Here is an 18,279-nt window from a genome sequence, read left to right on the forward strand (position 1 = left end):
TTAGCTCACTGCACCGCCAGCGCAATGCTCTGGGCAGCAGGGCTGCGAGCTCTTGCCGGGCAGCGCAGCTGCACAGCCAGGGCCTGACCTGGTGCTCTGTGCTGCGCGGTGGCATGGCTGCCTGTCCTGGTGCTCTGGGCAGCGCGGCTGTAGCACTACCAGCCACTGGTGCTCCAGACAGCACAGTAAGGGAGCAGGGAGCAAGGGGGCTGGATAGAGGGCAGGGGAGTTCGAGGTGGTGGTCAGGGCACAGGGGTGTGGGTAGGGGTTGGGGCGGTCAGAGGGCAGGGAACAGGGAGGTTGAATGGGGGCAGGGATCCCGGGGGGCAGTCAGGAAGGAGAGGGGGTAGGATGAGGCAGCAGGGGGCAGTCGGGGCAGGGGTTCCAGGGGCAGTCAGGGGGGCCGGATGGGGGCAAGAAGCAGCAGGGGTCAGATAGGGAGCCGGGGCCAGGCCATACCTGGCTGTTTGGGGAGGCACAGCCTCCCCTAACCAGCCCTCCATACAATTTTGGAAACCCGATGTGGCCCTCAGGCCAAAAATTTGCCCGCCCCTGCTTTAGACCTATCACTTCTTCCAGTGGTTGCCTCTGCTCTTTCCAGGAGGATCAACCCCCTACTTTTCATCACTTGTGTCAACAAGAATCCCCCCTCCTGCCCTTGGGCTCTAGTCTCCTGTGCTCCACTGAGCTACAGCTGCTTCCTCCCTCCTGTTTGTTCTAACCACACTTTGCTCACCCACTTCCCCCTCTTTGCAGCAGCAGCTGGCAATTTCATAACGCCATCTGCTGGTTAACATAAGGCATGTCCCCTGGATCTTGCAGCCGCCACTGTACATTTCAGTTCAGGGTGTAAGCCCACCTCTTAAGAGCAGCATCCAGCCGTAGGTTTCCTTTTTATCTAGGCTGAACTCTTTGGCATTTAGTAGGACAACACAGCAGTGATTAGTATGATCAGAATTCTGAAGTGCCACTTGTACTAACAGTGACTTTAGAGTCACTCCTCCAGACATCATGCATACCTAGTACCTAGGTGCATGGAGACCTGTCGTCTTTGATGTTATTTCCTGTCCCTGTGCCCCGCTGTAGGGTAGCTTTTCCCTTTGCACACCTGGATGTACCATGTCCATCAGTAAAGACACCTCCCCCTCCCCAACCTGCAGAAATAGTCAACGTTCAATGCAACCCAAAAGGAGAAGGCAGCTTGTTGTAGCAGACACTGATCCCATCCTCCAGATTCTTGTATCACATCCATCCATTCATATCTGAACAGCCAGGGCAACTGGAAGGGTGTGGGAGGAGAAAAAAACAGTAGCCACAAGTGCTGAAGCCCTTCCTTGGGGAAGGGGTGTAAAGGTGTATCTCCTTTGGAACTGCTGTTCGGAATAGGTTCTTTGGGAGGCAGGGTGGACGGGAAGGGGAGGGAAGAGAAAGTTAAAGGAAAGTGGGGACTCTACAGAGCACACTCACCACACTAGTAAGGTTATTCTATCCCTCTCCATTACTCCTCTGCTGAATTGACCTTCCTATCACCCCGCAACCCTGTGGGAGAAGTGGGGAGGTAGGTAACATATACATATGTTATTTCAAAGCTTGGATGTAGCATTTCTACAATTTAGAGCACTTACATCCTCATTCTGCAGGCCATGAACAGAGCCAGTTGGGTCAGGTAGAATTTCACACATTCCCCCACCTGGATCTAGTCTTGCATAGTTAAGGTGTTATGTCCTCCTCCGGCCACTGCTGGAGAAAGGCTCCCAGCCCAGAAGTCTCTTGGGGTACCGTAATGCCAATTTGTACTTGATAGGAAGGTGGGCTAAGAAGAGTCACCTGGTGCCTACATGCTCCTGAGGCAATACTGACAGGATGGACCGACAATTTGATTCCATAGGGCTGCTTCCTTTGGCAGCTCCACAGGCTTCCTCCACTGCGTTCAGGAAAGGTGGAACAGCAACACAAGCACACGGATTGCAGCGCATGGATAATCTTTATTGGTAACATCAGTGGAGCACCAGTAAACCATCACTGACTGTAGTGGGGACACAGCTGAGGCACATGCTAAGGCACTTTTATATAAAAAAGGTTTTAAATCTGGTGTGACCACGATGGGGACGTGGTGCCTGAATTTGGAGCGCTTTCAGGCATACAGTATCGGAGCTTCATATTTTTAATTATTTTTCTTTGCTCATAAGTAAGTCTAAATGCAGCATATACAATATGGTTAAGAATACAGGTAAATCCAGCAACCAGTGTACGATGTAGAAAAGTAAAGACCATCTCTATATAACCAAGGTCCCAATAGAAAGGCAGTGATAAAGACCTTTATTTTTTTTCTTAATTACTTATTACAAGAGACACAAAGGCCCTTTACGTATATCTGTGCAGATTAAAGGGTTTTTAATATACTCTTAGTCAATGGTGCAGAATAACTAACCCCATCCCCTGGTTACAGAGCAGATACACAAGAGGCTTGGACATGTCAATAAAAAGAGGGATTCTCCTCCCTTCCCACCGACACCCATTAAATTCCACTAGATTCTGTCCATTACCATTCAATATATTTGGTCCTCAAGAGATTCTCAGACAAGCACACAGAGATTCTTCTGCTTTCTCTGTCCCTGTCACCAGCTACTGGTCCACACTACCTTAGCTAAAAAGCCAATCAGACAGAAGCAGAGACACTACCAGGACATCATTGCACTTCCGAGATCTGGCCAGACAGTAAGAACAAGAAAGAAAAAGTCTTTGGCAAGTCCCACAGGTGGGTGATCCTGAAAGATGCTTCCCTCCTTCACCCCTGCCTGTGGACTGTGGGTTCTAGAAAGAAGAAAGGGTGAATTGCCATGGCCAAAGCACCCGGTTATTCCTGAAACTGCTTCCAAACCATCTGGGTGGGCAGATTAAAGAGGCAGAAGTCTGAGGTCACTGAACATGATTGCCAAAAAGCAAACAAAGAGGGAGGGGTGGGGGAAAAGAGTAGAGGAAGGGGGTTTCTCTGCATCTATCATAAACTAGGATCTGAAGAAAAAGTAGATTTACAGCAAAAAAATAAAATAATCTTTTCCTAACCCCTCTCCTTCCAAGTGTAAATATTCACCAGCAGCCATGGCATGGACAGTTCTACAGGTGCATGTCATCATGAAACTCTGCTGGTCAGATTTTAGAGTCCCAACTCTTTGGCATTAAATACAAAGAGAACTTGGAAGCTGGGAAGAGGAGGAAATGAGGAACACAGCTGCCCAATGGCTCCAGATACACAACACACTTGTTGGATGGGCTCTGTGTTCCCCAGGAGGTGGTTTGCAGGAAGACCACTGGAGGAGGGGTGGGTAGGTCACTCCATCAGGTGTAACCTGGGTCAGATGAGAAGACTTATTCAGTAGCTTTGGTATCGCCAGCATCCGCCTTGCTGTCTGCTTCCTCATCGGAGCATTCTCCTGTGCCCTTTCTGGCGATCCGGCGTGGCACGACAAATGGTAGGTCCCCACGCCTAGAGAGGGATGAATAGCACATCAAGGCAACAGAATTCATTTACCGTCTGTCAGACATTATGCTCTGGGGGAGGGAGGGGGGGGCAAAGAAGGACCTGGCCGCACTGCTTCCTTGGAGAAGATGCACATCTGGTCACTGAAGTCTCTGCTTTTAGCTAGGACAGAAGCTTGCTGGGGTGGGAGCCCATTTCTCAAGTATGATTGATTGCCCTTACCTGAGTTTGCTCTTGAGGGAGCTGACCTCTCTATTCATTGCATCAGCTGTTTCAGTGGCATCCTCCAGCTCACGCTGCAGCTTTCTGCGGGATGCATTGGCTCGCTGGGCCTCTTCCTCTGCTTCCTCAAGCTGGCGCTTCAGCTGCTTCAAGCGCACGTTCGCCTTATCTACCTGCCAAGCAGAAAGGAGAAGTCAGCCTTTCAGAAAGCTCACTCCTAGCCCTTCGTGGGGGCTCGAGCACTGCAGCAGGGAGTTACACCAGAAGGAAGCTGAGTCCTTAATGGCACCTACTCTTACTCTTTGCTCCCTGAGGTTAGATGCCTGGACTTGGGATTTATTTTAGTTTTAAGCTTTTCCTTCTGCTTCTCCTTGTTCTTCGGCTCACTCAGTAGGCCAACAGCCTGCACCACCTGCCACCACTCTCCTTCCACCATACAGAGGAGACCACACAGGAATCTGCCTCTGGGATTTGAAGCGGAGGAACAGAATTTGGATTTTTAAGATGCCAGGCTGAGCTGACTCAGTTACAGAACATCGTTCCAACTTATGCTGCACAGATGAACTGTAGACGTTACTGAAGGGGAGAGGCTGTTCTTAAAGCATCACCCTTTCAGCTGTACCAGCCATTAAATGGGACAGAGCTAAGACCATGGGCAGCCATATCCTCAGTGTAACAGCGAGTGGAAAGTCTACAGAGAAAATAATGCCACTATTCTGTAACTGATGAAGCAGATGTGGCTTTAGGTAGGAGAAATCCACCAGCTACAAGCCAAACTACAGACCGCTACGCTGTGTAATTTGCGCATACCTGATCTTTGTACTGCTCACTATTGCGTCTCTCATCATCTATCTGCAGCAAGACATCCTTCAGCTTCTTCTCAGCACGGCGCACCTGTTTGCCTGCAGCCTGCCTCTCCCTGTGCAGAAACACAGGGTCAGCTCAGGTAGCAGATTATCTCTGGTGACCCTCTGGGCACCATCCCCGACAGAAAGTACTCATGTATGTGGGTTAGGAACAAGACTTACTATCATAGCACCTCAGGGGAATGAAAGGAGACAAGAGCTCCACTCAGGATGTTGGCAAAGCAAAAGGGACAGAAGTCAGGTTTCCTGGAGATGCCCAGGGGGCACTAGCTAGTCAGTTTGACCTCTTTGCCAGAGTTTGAGGGGGACGCTAAGGGGTCACTGAATTAGAGCTACGCTTCCTGGAATGGCAAAGTTTGGCAGGCTAGGAATTAGTGGTGTTTGCTGCGAGAACGGGGGAGGTCAGTGGAGCTACTCTTTCCTGATAACCAGATGGAGCACTCATTGCAAGAGGCTGGCACACAGCACTCAAGAGTAGGATTTTGCTCTGTGCCAGTACATCAGAGGGGCCAGTGGCCTTTAACATGACAGGAGGTTCTGCTAGAACCTACTTGGTCTCTGAGTCCAGCTGCTCTTCCAGTTGTGCTATCTTTGCCTCCAAGGCAGTGATGGAAGCCTTGTACTTGGACTTCACTGCACTCTCCATCTCCTGCAGCTTGGCCTTAAGCTCCTTGTTCTGACGCTCCATCTGCTGGCGAGCATTTTCGTTCTTCTGGGCATTGCTGCGCTCCGCATTCAAGTCAGTATTTATCTGATCGATCTGGGGAGAGAAGAGACTCAGCATGCCAAGAGGGTTCTGGGCTGGAAGACTGATTTATTTCTACTCGCCAATGGATGCTTGTCAGGAAGGACCTCCAGCGTGAGCAGAAAAGCTTACGTTGTACAAGTCAAGCTTGACTAACTCTGCACCATGTAGCACAACGCTCTCCATGGTCACAAAAGGACAAACTCTCCTAGAAGCCTGTTTTGGTTTGCTCAAGTTTTCATCCAAGAAACGCCCAGGGCTGAACGGATTGAGAGTTAAGTTTGCTAGGTCCCCTTCTCTGGGGCTGGTTTTGCTAGCCAAACTCTGCCATGTGCCATGGCAGTGATGGTCTGCCCTGCAATGTAGCATCCAGCTGCCCCCATAAGAAAGGTCTGCCAGAAATCAAGTGCCAGAGCCACATGCTTAGGACAGACTCACATTTCAGCTACCCAGGAGCAGCCTGGAGACATTTTGTTTTCAAGGGAACAGTAACAGAAACTGAAGCCACTTCCAGCCCAGACCTCTGCGTGATACATAGTCAGTGCTGACTGCATGGCATAGTGGGGACTGCCTCTGAAGATCAGACACTCTCCTCTACATCAGTCCACTGAAGTGAAAGATATACCAAAATTCAGCTTTCACTAGCTACTGGGCCAAGAACCAGACAGAATTAATCATAGAATCATAGAGTATCAGGGTTGGAAGGGACCTCAGGAGGTCATCTAGTCCAACCCCCTGCTCAAAGCAGGACCGATCCCCAATTAAATCATCCCAGCCAGGGCTTTGTCAAGCCTGACCTTAAAAACTTCTAAGGAAGGAGATTTCATCACCTCCCTAGGTAACCCATTCCAGTGTTTCACTACCCTCCTAGTGAAAAAGTTTTTCCTAATATCCAACCTAAATCTCCCCCACTGCAACTTGAGACCATTACTCCTTGTTCTGTCATCTGCTACCACTGAGAACAGTCTAGAGCCATCCTCTTTGGAACCCCCTTTCAGGTAGCTGAAAGCAGCTATCAAATCCCCCCTCATTCTTCTCTTCCGTAGACTAAACATCCCCAGTTCCCTCAGCCTCTCCTCATAACTCATGTGTTCCAGTCCCCTAATCATTTTTGTTGCCCTCCGCTGGACTCTTTCCAATTTTTCCACATCCTTCTTGTAGTGTGGGGCCCAAAACTGGACACAGTACTCCAGATGAGGCCTCACCAATGTCGAATAGAGGGGAACGATCACGTCCCTCGATCTGCTGGCAATGCCCCTACTTATACATCCCAAAATGCCATTGGCCCTCTTGGCAACCAGGGCACACTGTTGACTCATATCCAGCTTCTCGTCCACTGTAACCCCTAGGTCCTTTTCTGCAGAACTGCTGCCGAGCCATTCGGTCCCTAGTCTGTAGCAGTGTATGGGATTCTTCCGTCCCAAGTGCAGGACTCTGCACTTGTCCTTGTTGAACCTCATCAGATTTCTTTTGGTCCAATCCTCCAATTTGTCTAGGTCCCTCTGTATCCTATCCCTACCCTCCAGCATATCTACCTCTCCTCCCAGTTTAATGTCATCTGCAAACTTGCTGAGGGTGCAATCCACACCATCCTCCAGATCATTTATGAAGATATTGAACAAAACCGGCCCCAGGACCGACCCTTGGGCACTCCACTTGATACCGGCTGCCAACTAGACATGGAGCCATTGATCACTACCCAGCTTTCTATCCACCTTATAGTCCATTCATCCAGCCCATACTTCTTTAACTTGCTGGCAAGAATACTGTGGGAGACCGTGTCAAAAGCTTTGCTAAAGTCAAGGAACAACACGTCCACTGCTTTCCCTTCATCTACAGAGCCAGTTATCTCATCATAGAAGGCAATTAGATTAGTCAGGCATGACTTGCTCTTGGTGAATCCATGCTGACTGTTCCTGATCACTTTCCTCTCCTCTAAGTGCTTCAGAATTCTAGGATTTGGCTTCTGTACCCCCACTTCCTCCCCCCACTTCTTTGCCCCCTCCACATGTACTGGAAGCTGACCAGGGAAGTGTGGCTGCCCTCTTCCCACAGTAGCTGTGTAATGGCCAGCTCAACTGCTCCTCCTTTTTTAGGTTCTGAGCATGCCCTAGCATCCACTCCCTTGTCATCTCCCTTCCTCCTATGACCGGTCATGTTCTCCCTTCTCACCGGTGTGCCTCTCTCCCCGCTCCCATTTAGGAATGAATCTGCAGATCTGCCTCTAGCGAAACTACTAATCTCACTCACTTTTGCAATCAGGCAGGTTATTTTAACCCTCTAGGTGAGGTGGACAATATGTATCATTTGTATTGCAGTAGCAACCAGGAGTCCTAGTCATGGACCAGGGCCCCACTGTGCTAGACACTGTACAAACAGAAGAGATAGTCCCTGCCCCAAAAAGCTTACAATCAAATATATGCTAAGAATATTCAGATTAAGGTCTTGATTTAAAGACACTACAATGGACTGATGCACTTGGTAAGGTTAATTATTTTGGAGCATGCAGTGAAAAGTGATTTTCTATAGAGTGGGACTGTTCCAATATATTACAGAGATGGATAAGAAGCAAAATATTTAATGTTGATAGGGAACAGTCACCCCTTATTACAAAAGGTGACTGGACAGGACTCAGAGTTTGGGGGACACTCCCAGCTACTTTCCTTCTCTTACAAAGAGGTTTTAACATCCCAGGGTCAGTATGAGCCATCAGTGAGCACTGAATGACTATCCCATTTTATCTACAGCAGTGCACAGACACTGCTGTGTAAAGCACTTTGGGAATCTGTACTGTTTGGAAGACGGGAGGAAGTTCATCCAGAACTCAGTTTGGGAGTTTCCAGAGCCAGCTGGTGGGAAGACTCTGAGCAGGTACCTGAAGGTTTGCTTTCTTGAGCCGGTCGTTGACCATCTCTGTGTTGCTCTGCTCCTCCTCTAACTCCTCCTCCAGCTGAGCTATCCGGGCCTCTAGACGTCGCTTTTCCTCCAAGGCCAGGGCTCTAATGAAGACAATAAGAATTAAGTCTCTGGGCGGTGGTGATGCAGTGCACTCCCTAGAGAAAGCTTACCAGTTATAGCCTTACAAAACAGTAAGCATCTAACAGACTATTACAATACAGGCTAGAGTATATGCTTATGTAGGGCACCTCCCCAAATCAGCTTCTCCTCCCCAGCAAAGGGAGCTATTACTCACCCTTTGCCACTGCTGTTGGCTATCTCATCAGCCAACTCATCCCTCTCTTGCTGGGCCTGGCGCTTGGCACGTTCAGCAGCTGCAAGTTCCTGGAATGAAAATGAGACTGTCAGTGATGCAATGTGAAATTAGCAATTAATGCAGCTCAGACAAACAGCTACTAGTAGTGAGCGGATTCCAACAAGTAAGAGGACTAGTGTTCTGTACTTCCACATGGACTCCCTGTGTTTGAGTCACTCTTATTCAACTAACAAGAAAGGGCCAAGCATGTGGAGGAAACTGAGCCTAGTACTGTGGGGGTTACTGCTGTGCTCAGAGATGGCTTGTGGAGCCGCACAGTGGCCTACTCCTTGGCTAAAGTAAGCGAATAGGCCCTCCTGCCTGAATGCAGGCTCCATTACCTCCTGCATTTGCATCATCTCAGCCTCCATGTTCTTCATCTTTTTCTCATTCTCTTTGGCTTGGACCAAAATCTCTTCTCTGGAGGTGCGTGCATCATCCAGCTCCCGCATATAATCCTTCATTTGGGCCTGCAGAGATAACAAAACGGAGACTTCAGAGAACATCCTTCATTCCTCCCATTACATTACACAAGCAGTGGTACAAAGTAAAGAAAATTTGCTCTGGTTTTGCAACACCAATAGGGGAATAAATTAATGGACTGACACAGATTGGGGTTAGAGAGACATCTGAATTGCTGCTGAACCTTTCCAACTGAACTGTTGCATACATCAAGCTTCTAATGCTGTGCCACACCGCTTGGGTGATGAAAATGCATGAATCTGACAGGGAAAACCAAGTCTCCACCCCATGCCCCCCACATAGGCAGCAGGCACAGGACTGAAATCCCTCACCTGCAGTTTGCGGAGCTGTTTGATGGCTTCATCACGATTCTTGTTGGCAGAGTCTATCTGGACTTCCAGATCCTTCAGGTCCATCTCCAACTTCTTTCTGGCAGCCACAGCCATGGAGCGCTGCTTCCTCTCATCTTCCAGCTCCACCTCCATCTCTCGTACCTGGTAGGACAAACAAGGCATCAATGGAAACCAAACAAGCCAGCATGAACCTTTCATCTCCCACAAAAAGATAACCAGAGGTCATTCCCTCTCCTGGTGGGGATGGAAGGAAACAAGGGAGAGAGTTAAGACACTGTTCCCTCAGCAATAAAGCACTATTCTGGTTTCTTGGATTGACAGACAGTGCAAGTGCTGTGACAATGGTACATGAGGGGCACACGCCAGGGAGTGATTTGTAGCACTAGCAATGCCTCCCAAATAACAGGAATTCCTGGAATGGCACTGGCTAGATCTGGAAAGGCAGTGTCCAGCTGTCCTAGGGCAGATGGAGAAGCAGTTCCCTTTGAGCAGCCAACTTCCAGGATTTGTGGAGTGATGCTGACCTGTCTGATCAGTTGTTTCCTCTTCTCCTCATTCTGCTCATCCCGGCCCTGGAGGTCACGCTCAAACTGTGCCTTCATGGCTTGCTGGTTCACTTCCAGCCGCAGCTTGGCATCCTCTGTGGCCTGCAACTCATCCTCTAACTCTTCCAGCTGGGTCTTCATCTCCTCCACCTGCTGCTCCAGAGCTCGCTTAGATTTCTCCAGCTCATGAACCTGTAGCATGAACACACACATCAGATCACCCAAATAACAGAGCCACCAACTTCACCCACCCCAAGAGCAGAGAGGCATCCAGATGCATCAATAGGGCAGCAGCTCACTGAGGAAACGATGCAAAGACCCTGCTGCCCTTCCTGCCACATCACCCTCAGTTTCCTTGTACTAGCACCATGATGCCCCCTTAAGGCTAAAGAAAGTTGCTCACATACTTGAGAGCCTTTAATCTGAACCTTGACCTCAGCTCGGGGGGAGGGATAGCTCAGTGGTTTGAGCATTGGCCTGCTAAACCCAGGGTTGTGAGTTCAATCCTTGAGGGGGCCATTTAGGGATCTGGGGCAAAAATTGGGGATTGATCCTGCTTTGAGCAGGGGGTTGGACTAGATGATCTCCTGAGGTCCCTTCCAACCCTGATATTCTATGATTCTATTGCATGTTCCTGTTCCCTCTGATCAGGCATCCTGGGAAAATTTAAAGGAGAAGCATGTGTTAGGCCAGTCCTGATCTCACTGCAGCATGAAACACCCTTGTGTCATGTTGCCGGAGATGTGGAAGTGCTTCAAACTCCCTTTCAAGCCTCCCCCTGCTTTAGCACGAATCTTTAGCATCTTCAGATCTGGGTCAGTCTCCCATTCTCTGGCTGGCTCCCTATATTTCAAATGCCAGGCTCACCTGGCACCCTCTCGTCTCTCCACAATGGGTAGTGGGTTTTACTTAGCCAATGCCCAGCTTGCACCTTTAATCTCTCCTTCCTGCCTTTCACTCACCCCCAATAGAAACAAAACAATCTATTCCTACTCCTAAACCCACGGCATGTGTTTAGTTTTCCCAGTTGCATTCCTTTACAGATACTCCTATATTGCAAGTTTCTCAATGAATCTGCTTAACAGGCTGGCATGCAGGTGACACACTGACAGGGAGATGTTTTAACTGTATATTTACACTCTTGCCAACATCATCCTTGGAACTCATCAGGTCCTCCATCTCTGTGCGGAACTGCTTATTGAGCCGCTCCAGCTCTGCCTTCTGCTCCATGGCTTCTTCCAAGGCTCTGGCCATGGACAGGGATTTGGTCTCCTTCTCGCGGGCTTCTGCCTCAGCTCGGTCCCTCTCCTCTGCATACTTGGCAGAGATGTTCTTCTCCTCTGCCAACAGCTGAAGGAAGAGAGAACGACTGCTATGAGGTTTCCTGAGCTAGGCTTATCTCTAAGTGCCGTTCCAGACAGTGTCTCAGATTTGGGCGGAAAGGGCAATGCAGAGAACATGGGTCTTGAGAGCCAAGCATTTGGCTCCCAAGTTGACTGGCAGGGCTGGGACTAGAACCCTACTGACTATAGACTTCTACAGTAGTCACAGTCACTTCTTATATGCAAGTCCAAAAAGACAGCTGCAATTGCCCATGACCTGGGTCTGCTCCCAAACACTTATACAAGTTAGATGAGGCTCAAAATTTCAGTCCCCCTGGACAAGAGGTGACACTAGAATTCACATGCAAGGAACATGAATTTCCACCAGTGCCAGCTTCCTCCTCCCCACCCCCATTATGGTTCAGAAAGGAATATGCATTCCCTAAACAGATGTCTACATTGTGGTAGGCAGTATTGGGAAGGAAGATCCTCCCATTGTATATCCCATGACTGACACTACCTGATCAAACTTCTTCTGCTTCTTCTCCAGGTTGGAGACTATCTGCCGCTGGTGATCAAGGTCCACAATGAGGTCATCCAATTCTTGCTGCAGCCGGGTCTTTGTTTTTTCCAACTTGTCATAAGCAGCTGCCTTCTCCTCATAACGCTGGCTCATGGCCTCCAAGTCCTTCTGCAGCTTCTTCTTGGCTTCCTCCACTGCCTCCAGGCAGCCCAGGCCATCATCCATTTTTTTCTTCGTGTCTGCTACCTGGGGGAGGGGGAAGAGAACAGAGATTAAGCCAAACCACAGAGACCTCTAGTGTGGGCGGGGGGAGGTAAGAAATTATTCCCTTAGAATTGAAGTGATTGTGTTAGTCAGACTTACGAGGTGTGTGGGATGAAGAGTCCCCCTTCTCCTCAAATAGCTACAGAGGTGTTTCTAGGGACGATTCTCTCTGATACATTACTAAATGTTTCAGTTGCCTGACCCCTGCAAGGTCACTGCTTCCTTAGGATAGTTTCCTTTGCTAACAAATCCAGATTGCATCAGCATTCTCCATCTGAACTAGATTTCCTAGGAATCAGCTTTGTGCTCGTTATTCCCCTCCCGCCCCCCAGTACGAAGGTTTGTTCTAGGAAAGGGGTCAGCAACCTATGGCACACATGCCAAACATGGCACACAAGCAAATTTTTAGTGTCACACTGCTGTCTGCTGGACCCGGGCAGACAGCAGCGTGCCACTTAAAATCCTGCCCGGCCCGCTTTTTTCCCCGACCACTGCTCTCTCCTTGCAGGGCAGGCAAGCTTCCCCCTCCCCCCCAGCATGCAGGGTTCCTGCCCCTCCTTCTCTCCCTCCCTGCCACTGAGAAGGAGAGGGAAAAGTGGAGCCGCAGGGACCTTGGGAAATGGGGTGGAATCAGGGCATATCCCCTCCAGGCCCCTGCCGTGAGCCGCTCAGGGCAGGGGGATGGGAACACCCCCACGACCCCTCCTCACACACCCCCAGCCCCCTGCCCTGACTCCTGCACCCCCCACACCCTGACTCTTGCACCCCCCACACCCCACTCCCACCCTGAGCACCAAACAGGAGCTCCTGCACACACACACACACACCCTCCCCCCCGTTCCCACCTGCACCCCTCGCACCATATGTGAGCTGCCCAGGTAAGCGCTCCACACCCAAACCTCCTGCCCCAACCCTGAGCCCCCTCCCTCATTCTAGCTCCTGGCCAGACCGTGCACCCCAACCTGCTCCTTCACCCCCAGCCCTGTTCTCAGCACACTACCACCCTCATCTCAGTGCAGAGAGAGGAACAGAATGGCTAGAACCAGGGAACTAGGTAGGTACCTACTCTATATGGACAGAGCCGGGACTCCAGACCAGCAGCAGGCTGAGCTGCTCAGCCCACTGCCAGTCTGGGGTCCCAGCCACTGGCCCCGCTCAGCCCACTGCCAGTCTGGGGTTCTGACTGCCAGCCCCTTGCCAGCCGGGGTCCCGGCCGCAGGCCCCGCTCAGCCTGGTGCCGGCTTAGGTGAACGGAACCCCAGGCTGGCAACGGGCTGAGCAGACCAGCGGTGTAAGATCAGCATTTTAAATTTAATTTTAAATGAAGCTTCTTAAACATTTTGAAAACCTTGTTTACATATGACAATAGTTTAGTTATATAATATATAGACTTATAGAGCGAGACAGTCTAAAAAACGTTAAAATGTATTACTGGCACGTGAAACCTTAAATTAAAGTGAATAAATGAAGACTCGGCACACCACTTCTGAAAGGTTGCCGACCCCTGTTCTAGGAGATGCAGGTTCTGTACCTGCAGCTGAAGGGCAGAGATCTGTTTCTCCAGGTTCTTCTTTGCCTCCTCTTCTTCCTCCAGCTGCTCTTTGAAGCTGTTCTTCTCATCCTCCACCTTCTTCAGTTTGGTGCTGAGGCTCAGCTTCTGGCGAGTCTCCTCCTGTAGAAGCTCCTACACAGCCAAGACATTGAAATGTAAGCCTTTCGTTTAAGGAAGCCAAGGAACTTTACAAGCCCCAACCACCCAACACAGATGTCAACTCAGGAGATTCAGTTGAAGAATCCTACTTTCAAAGAGAAAACAATAGGGTTTAAATAACTGCTTAATGTCATTCAGCAAGTCAGTGTACAGCCAGGGAGAACACCCACAACTCCTATTTCCAGTCCTACTCTAAAACATTGAAGGGCACTCTTTTAGTACGTACAGCTGAGATGCACAAGTGCTAGCATCTGCCTCCTGGCTCAGCCACCCCATAATCCTTTCCCCAGGGTTCTCTGCAAACAGCACACAAAGCTTTTCAACGCCTTCAACAGTTCATGCTGGCAGTTAGCTGTATTCTGCCATCCCCGTTTCATGATGGACTTTAATACTGAAAATCAGAACAGGTTAACTATGTTAATTCACTCTTAAGCAGCTGGTGCCTTTCACACGCCTGCTCAGAGAAGTGATTGTGATCTACAAACTGTCCTAGGGCAGTACCCACATTGACGAAATCATGCTGCCACTACTTGGACTAGTTGACCTAAAGATATTGATCTCTTCAATCTCCCTGCCAATGCACAATTGTTCTGTGGTGTATTAATATTGGGTCTACTTTACTTTTAAGTGTTCCAAGAACACAGGTGTCAACAGATGGAGCTTATTTCAAAAACTGACGGGTCTTACAGCCAGCCCCCAAATATTCAACCTAAGCTTTTCCCCGCAATGTCATCAGACCATGGACCACTAAATAATTCTTCTCCTCTCCTTGGCATTTACACCCCCAAATTTGTAGGCTCATCACACTCCCCACTTAGGCAAGTTCTGCATAAGAGATCCCATCCAGCCCCTTAATCAGTTACTCTTCTGAGCAGTCTTTAATTGGTCAATCTTTCTGGTAAAGAGATGCCCAGAGCCGAATGCAATAGTCTAAGCATGGCTGCATCAGAAGCATATCACAGAACAGGGAGGTGATAGAGATATGCTGCGTCTGCATACAAAGCCCCAAACTACACTGGCCTTTTGCTGCCATACATTCTGTTCTAATCAGAGGTCCACTATCAACCTTTTCAACAGTAACTTTGGATAAGCTATCTGTATTATAGTAGCACCTAAGTCACAAGCAAGATTGGGACCATTGTGCAAGGTGCTGTACAAATAAGAGAATCCCTGTTGTGAAGAATTTATAGTCTAAGGCCAGAAGCAACAAGTACTAAGACTATTTTCTAATTTGCCCCTTCCCAATTAATCCTTTCTGGATTATGATGCATCCTCCCTGTTATTCAGTGCCTTCCAGTTTAGTAGAGTTATATTTCACCTACACACTGTTTACTCTGCCAGATGAATACTGGATCCAGTCTGACCACCTTCATCATTCTGAAGGGTATCCCCAGAACTCAACCCTTTGGCTGCAGGCCCATATACTTAAAATGGCACTTATATCCAAGCCCATCTAAACAGAGTAAGATTTTCTGAAACATTCAAGTGTATTTGATGTACTGCTTTTATCTTCACTACCAAATAAGGCTACTTTGTGCCAGTCACTATGGAGTTCACAGGAAACTACAAATGGAAAGTAACTGAAAAACGAAGTATGCACCAAGACCAAAACTGATGTTAAAGTGAGAACACTGCATTGGCAGCACACAGCACTCAAGTGGAAAAGTGATGGGAATGGTTCTAATCCTGGGGTAAGGGAAGTTAAGTTTGTTCCATCTACTGATGGAGCAGGTAGAGGTCAGAGGGATAATTTCTGAGGGGACCCACTCAGCATATCACATCAGCCAGAAACACCTGATGAGCAGAAGTCCATGGGTATTTAGTGCCGAGATCTGCTCTGTGCTCTACTATTGTGGCAAGTATGATGAATACAGTACATAAGGATGCTGCAACTCCCACACCTCACCTGGGTATCCTGAAGCTGTGACTCCAGAGCAGAGAAGTCTTTCGCTAACTTGATTGACTTGCTGTCAGACTGATTCAGAAGGCCTGTGATGTTGTCCAGCTCGACCTGCAAGAGAAGTTAAAGCATGCCAGTTATCAAATGGAACCACAAACAAACAAACTAGGAGTAGATGTGCAGCTTTTGACTTGTGAAAAAACCACCTTCGCTGCGCACAGGATGTGTTCGATGTCTAAGAGCGCTAAGGATGGAATCCTTGAAGACAACACTAATGGAAGCTCAATTCAAATCTCCCATCTGTGAAGGCCTGCACTGGCTATCCATTCTGCTGCAGCCCATGGGAGATTTTACACAATTACTCAAGGTTACAGAAAGGAATTGTTGATATTTTGCCTTCTTACACCCACCTGCCCCAAGACTAGAGATGCCAGTTCCACAGCACCATGTCTCTGCTCTTTCCTGGATCACAGTATGCCTTCCATCCACTGCACTCATATTTTCACTAGGTATCCCTACATGATGAAGGCACCATGAGGCAGTGTCCACTTTGAGTGGGAGGGAGGGAAAGGTTTACCCCTCCCTTATGTGGAGTCAGCAGCAATAGTTTAAGCAGTCATTTTCCACCTTTCCCATAATATACCCCCATATTATAAACTTTTTGGGCCCGCCCTCTCCTAATTAGCCACATAGAAAGGGAGTTGTGACACCCCCACCCCCACGACGCCCACATTCAGAGCCCATAAGTAATGGAACCCCAGCGTAAAAAAGCTTCATGTTAGGAGTGGAATTAACATGGAGACACAAAACAGTTACCTTTTCCATAACTGGTGTTCTTTGAGATGTGTTGCTCGTGTCCATTCCATATTAGGTGTGTGCACTCACCACATGCACCGAAAATTTTTCGCTCAGCAGTGTCCATATGGGACTGGCTCTGGTGCCCACATGGCGCGGTACAGGGGGCGCCGCTGGCTCCCCCCACCCTCAGTTCCTTCCTGCCGGAAACTGACAGTGGGGAAGGAGGGCCGGTCATGGAACAGACACGAGCAACCTCTCGAAGAACACCAGTTACAGAAAAGGTAACTGTCTTTTCGAGTGCTTGCTCATGTTCATTCCATATTAGGTGATTCCAAAGCAGTACCCCTGGAGGCGGGTAGGAGTTCACAGACATGTGGACTGCAACACAGCTCTGCCGAATCCAGCGCCGTCCCTGGCCTGCTGAGTGACGGCATGAGGAGTGGTAAACGTGTGAACAGAAGACCACGTTACAGCTCTACAGATGTCCTGGATACAGATGTGCACCAGGAAGGCCGCCGAAGATGCCTGCACTCTCGTTGAGTGGGCTCCGACAATCGGGGGCGGCGGAACCGCCGCCAGGTTGTAGCAGGTGCTTATGCACAAGGTAATCCAATTGGAAACCCTCTGAGATGGAACCGGCTGACCCTTCATCCTATCGGTTGTAGCAATGAACAGTTGAGTCAATTTATGGAAAGGCTTGGTATGTTCTAAATAGAAAGCCAAGACCCTCCGAATGTCTAGGGCATGAAGATGCCTCTCTTCACTGGTCTTGTGCGGTTTGGGACAAAAAACCAGGAGGAAGATGTCCTGATTCATACGGAAGGTGGAGACCACCTTCGGCAGGAAGGCCAGGTGGGGCCGCAGCTGAACCATGTCTTTGTAGAAGACTGTGTATGGAGCTTTTGAGGTCAAGGCTTTAATTTCAGAGATCCATCTCGCTGACATCACTGCCACCAGGAACGTGACCTTCCATGACAGGTGGGAAAGGGAGCAGGAACCCAGCAGCTCAAAGGGCGGGCTGGTGGGCCTAGAGAGGACCAAGTTAAGATCCCACTATGGGACAGGGGCCTGTACCTGTGGGAAGTCTCTCTCGAGCCCCCTCAGTAATCTGACCGTCATGTCATGGGAAAACACTGTCCTTGGATCGGTGGGTAAAAAGTGGAGATGGCCGCGAGAGGCACTCTAATGGAAGAGTGTGCCAGGCCCTGGTTCCTCAAATGGAGCAGGTAGTCCAGGACAGCCTGTATGGAGGAACGCGAGGGAGAGATGCCCCGTTCAGATGCCCAGCAGGAAAACCTCATCCACTTGGCCAGTTAAATCAGTCTAGTTGAGAGCTTCCTGCTTTCCAGGAGGACCTGTTGGACACCCCTTCACTGTCCAACAGGTGAAGGGACCTGAGGTTGAGGTGTAGGAGTCGACCGTGGTCCTGTGACAGCAGGTCCAGTCGGTTGGGCAGGGGCCAGAGAGGCCGCTGACAGTTTCATGAGTGTGCTGAACCAGTGCTAGTGAGGCCATGTCTGGGCGATCATGACGACCTGCACCTTGTCGCTCTTGACCTTTGCCCTGCTGATGAATGGAATCAGAGAGTGCATACGTCAGGCTCCCTGACCACGACAGGAGGAAGGCATCGGAGAGGGAGCCTTTGCTCAGACCTTGCCGAGAGCAAAACCAGTGGCATTTCCTGTTCTGTCTGGTATTGAACAGGTCCTCTTGGGGAATTCCCCACCTTTGGAAGATCATGCAGTCTACCTCTGGATTGAGCGACCACTCGTGGTGAGAAGTTCCTGGTGAGCTGGTCTCCCAGCATATTCCTGACACCAGGAAGTTGACAAGC

General features: G+C 49.4%; 1 protein-coding gene across 3 annotated transcripts in view; it reads right to left on the reverse strand.

Annotated features, from left to right (window-relative positions):
- Positions 1-1,965: 1,965 nt before the first annotated feature.
- MYH9 (myosin heavy chain 9) overlaps positions 1,966-18,279 on the reverse strand; it is a 96,784-nt gene continuing 80,470 nt past the window's right edge. For all 3 annotated transcript variants that reach the window (XM_037880711.2, XM_043542696.1, XM_043542697.1), the window contains 13 exons: positions 15,654-15,758; positions 13,568-13,720; positions 11,770-12,018; positions 11,065-11,277; positions 9,907-10,119; positions 9,362-9,523; positions 8,909-9,037; positions 8,508-8,596; positions 8,190-8,313; positions 5,121-5,329; positions 4,514-4,622; positions 3,704-3,876; positions 1,966-3,487 (listed from right to left, as the gene is read on the reverse strand). In XM_037880711.2, the coding sequence (XP_037736639.1) occupies positions 3,370-3,487; positions 3,704-3,876; positions 4,514-4,622; positions 5,121-5,329; positions 8,190-8,313; positions 8,508-8,596; positions 8,909-9,037; positions 9,362-9,523; positions 9,907-10,119; positions 11,065-11,277; positions 11,770-12,018; positions 13,568-13,720; positions 15,654-15,758 (2,046 nt within the window). In that variant the 3' untranslated portion in view covers positions 1,966-3,369. The remainder of the gene's footprint in view (positions 3,488-3,703; positions 3,877-4,513; positions 4,623-5,120; positions 5,330-8,189; positions 8,314-8,507; positions 8,597-8,908; positions 9,038-9,361; positions 9,524-9,906; positions 10,120-11,064; positions 11,278-11,769; positions 12,019-13,567; positions 13,721-15,653; positions 15,759-18,279) is intronic.

The sequence above is a fragment of the Chelonia mydas genome, chromosome 1 (genome assembly GCF_015237465.2).
Source record: "Chelonia mydas isolate rCheMyd1 chromosome 1, rCheMyd1.pri.v2, whole genome shotgun sequence".
Lineage (NCBI taxonomy): Eukaryota > Metazoa > Chordata > Testudines > Cheloniidae > Chelonia > Chelonia mydas.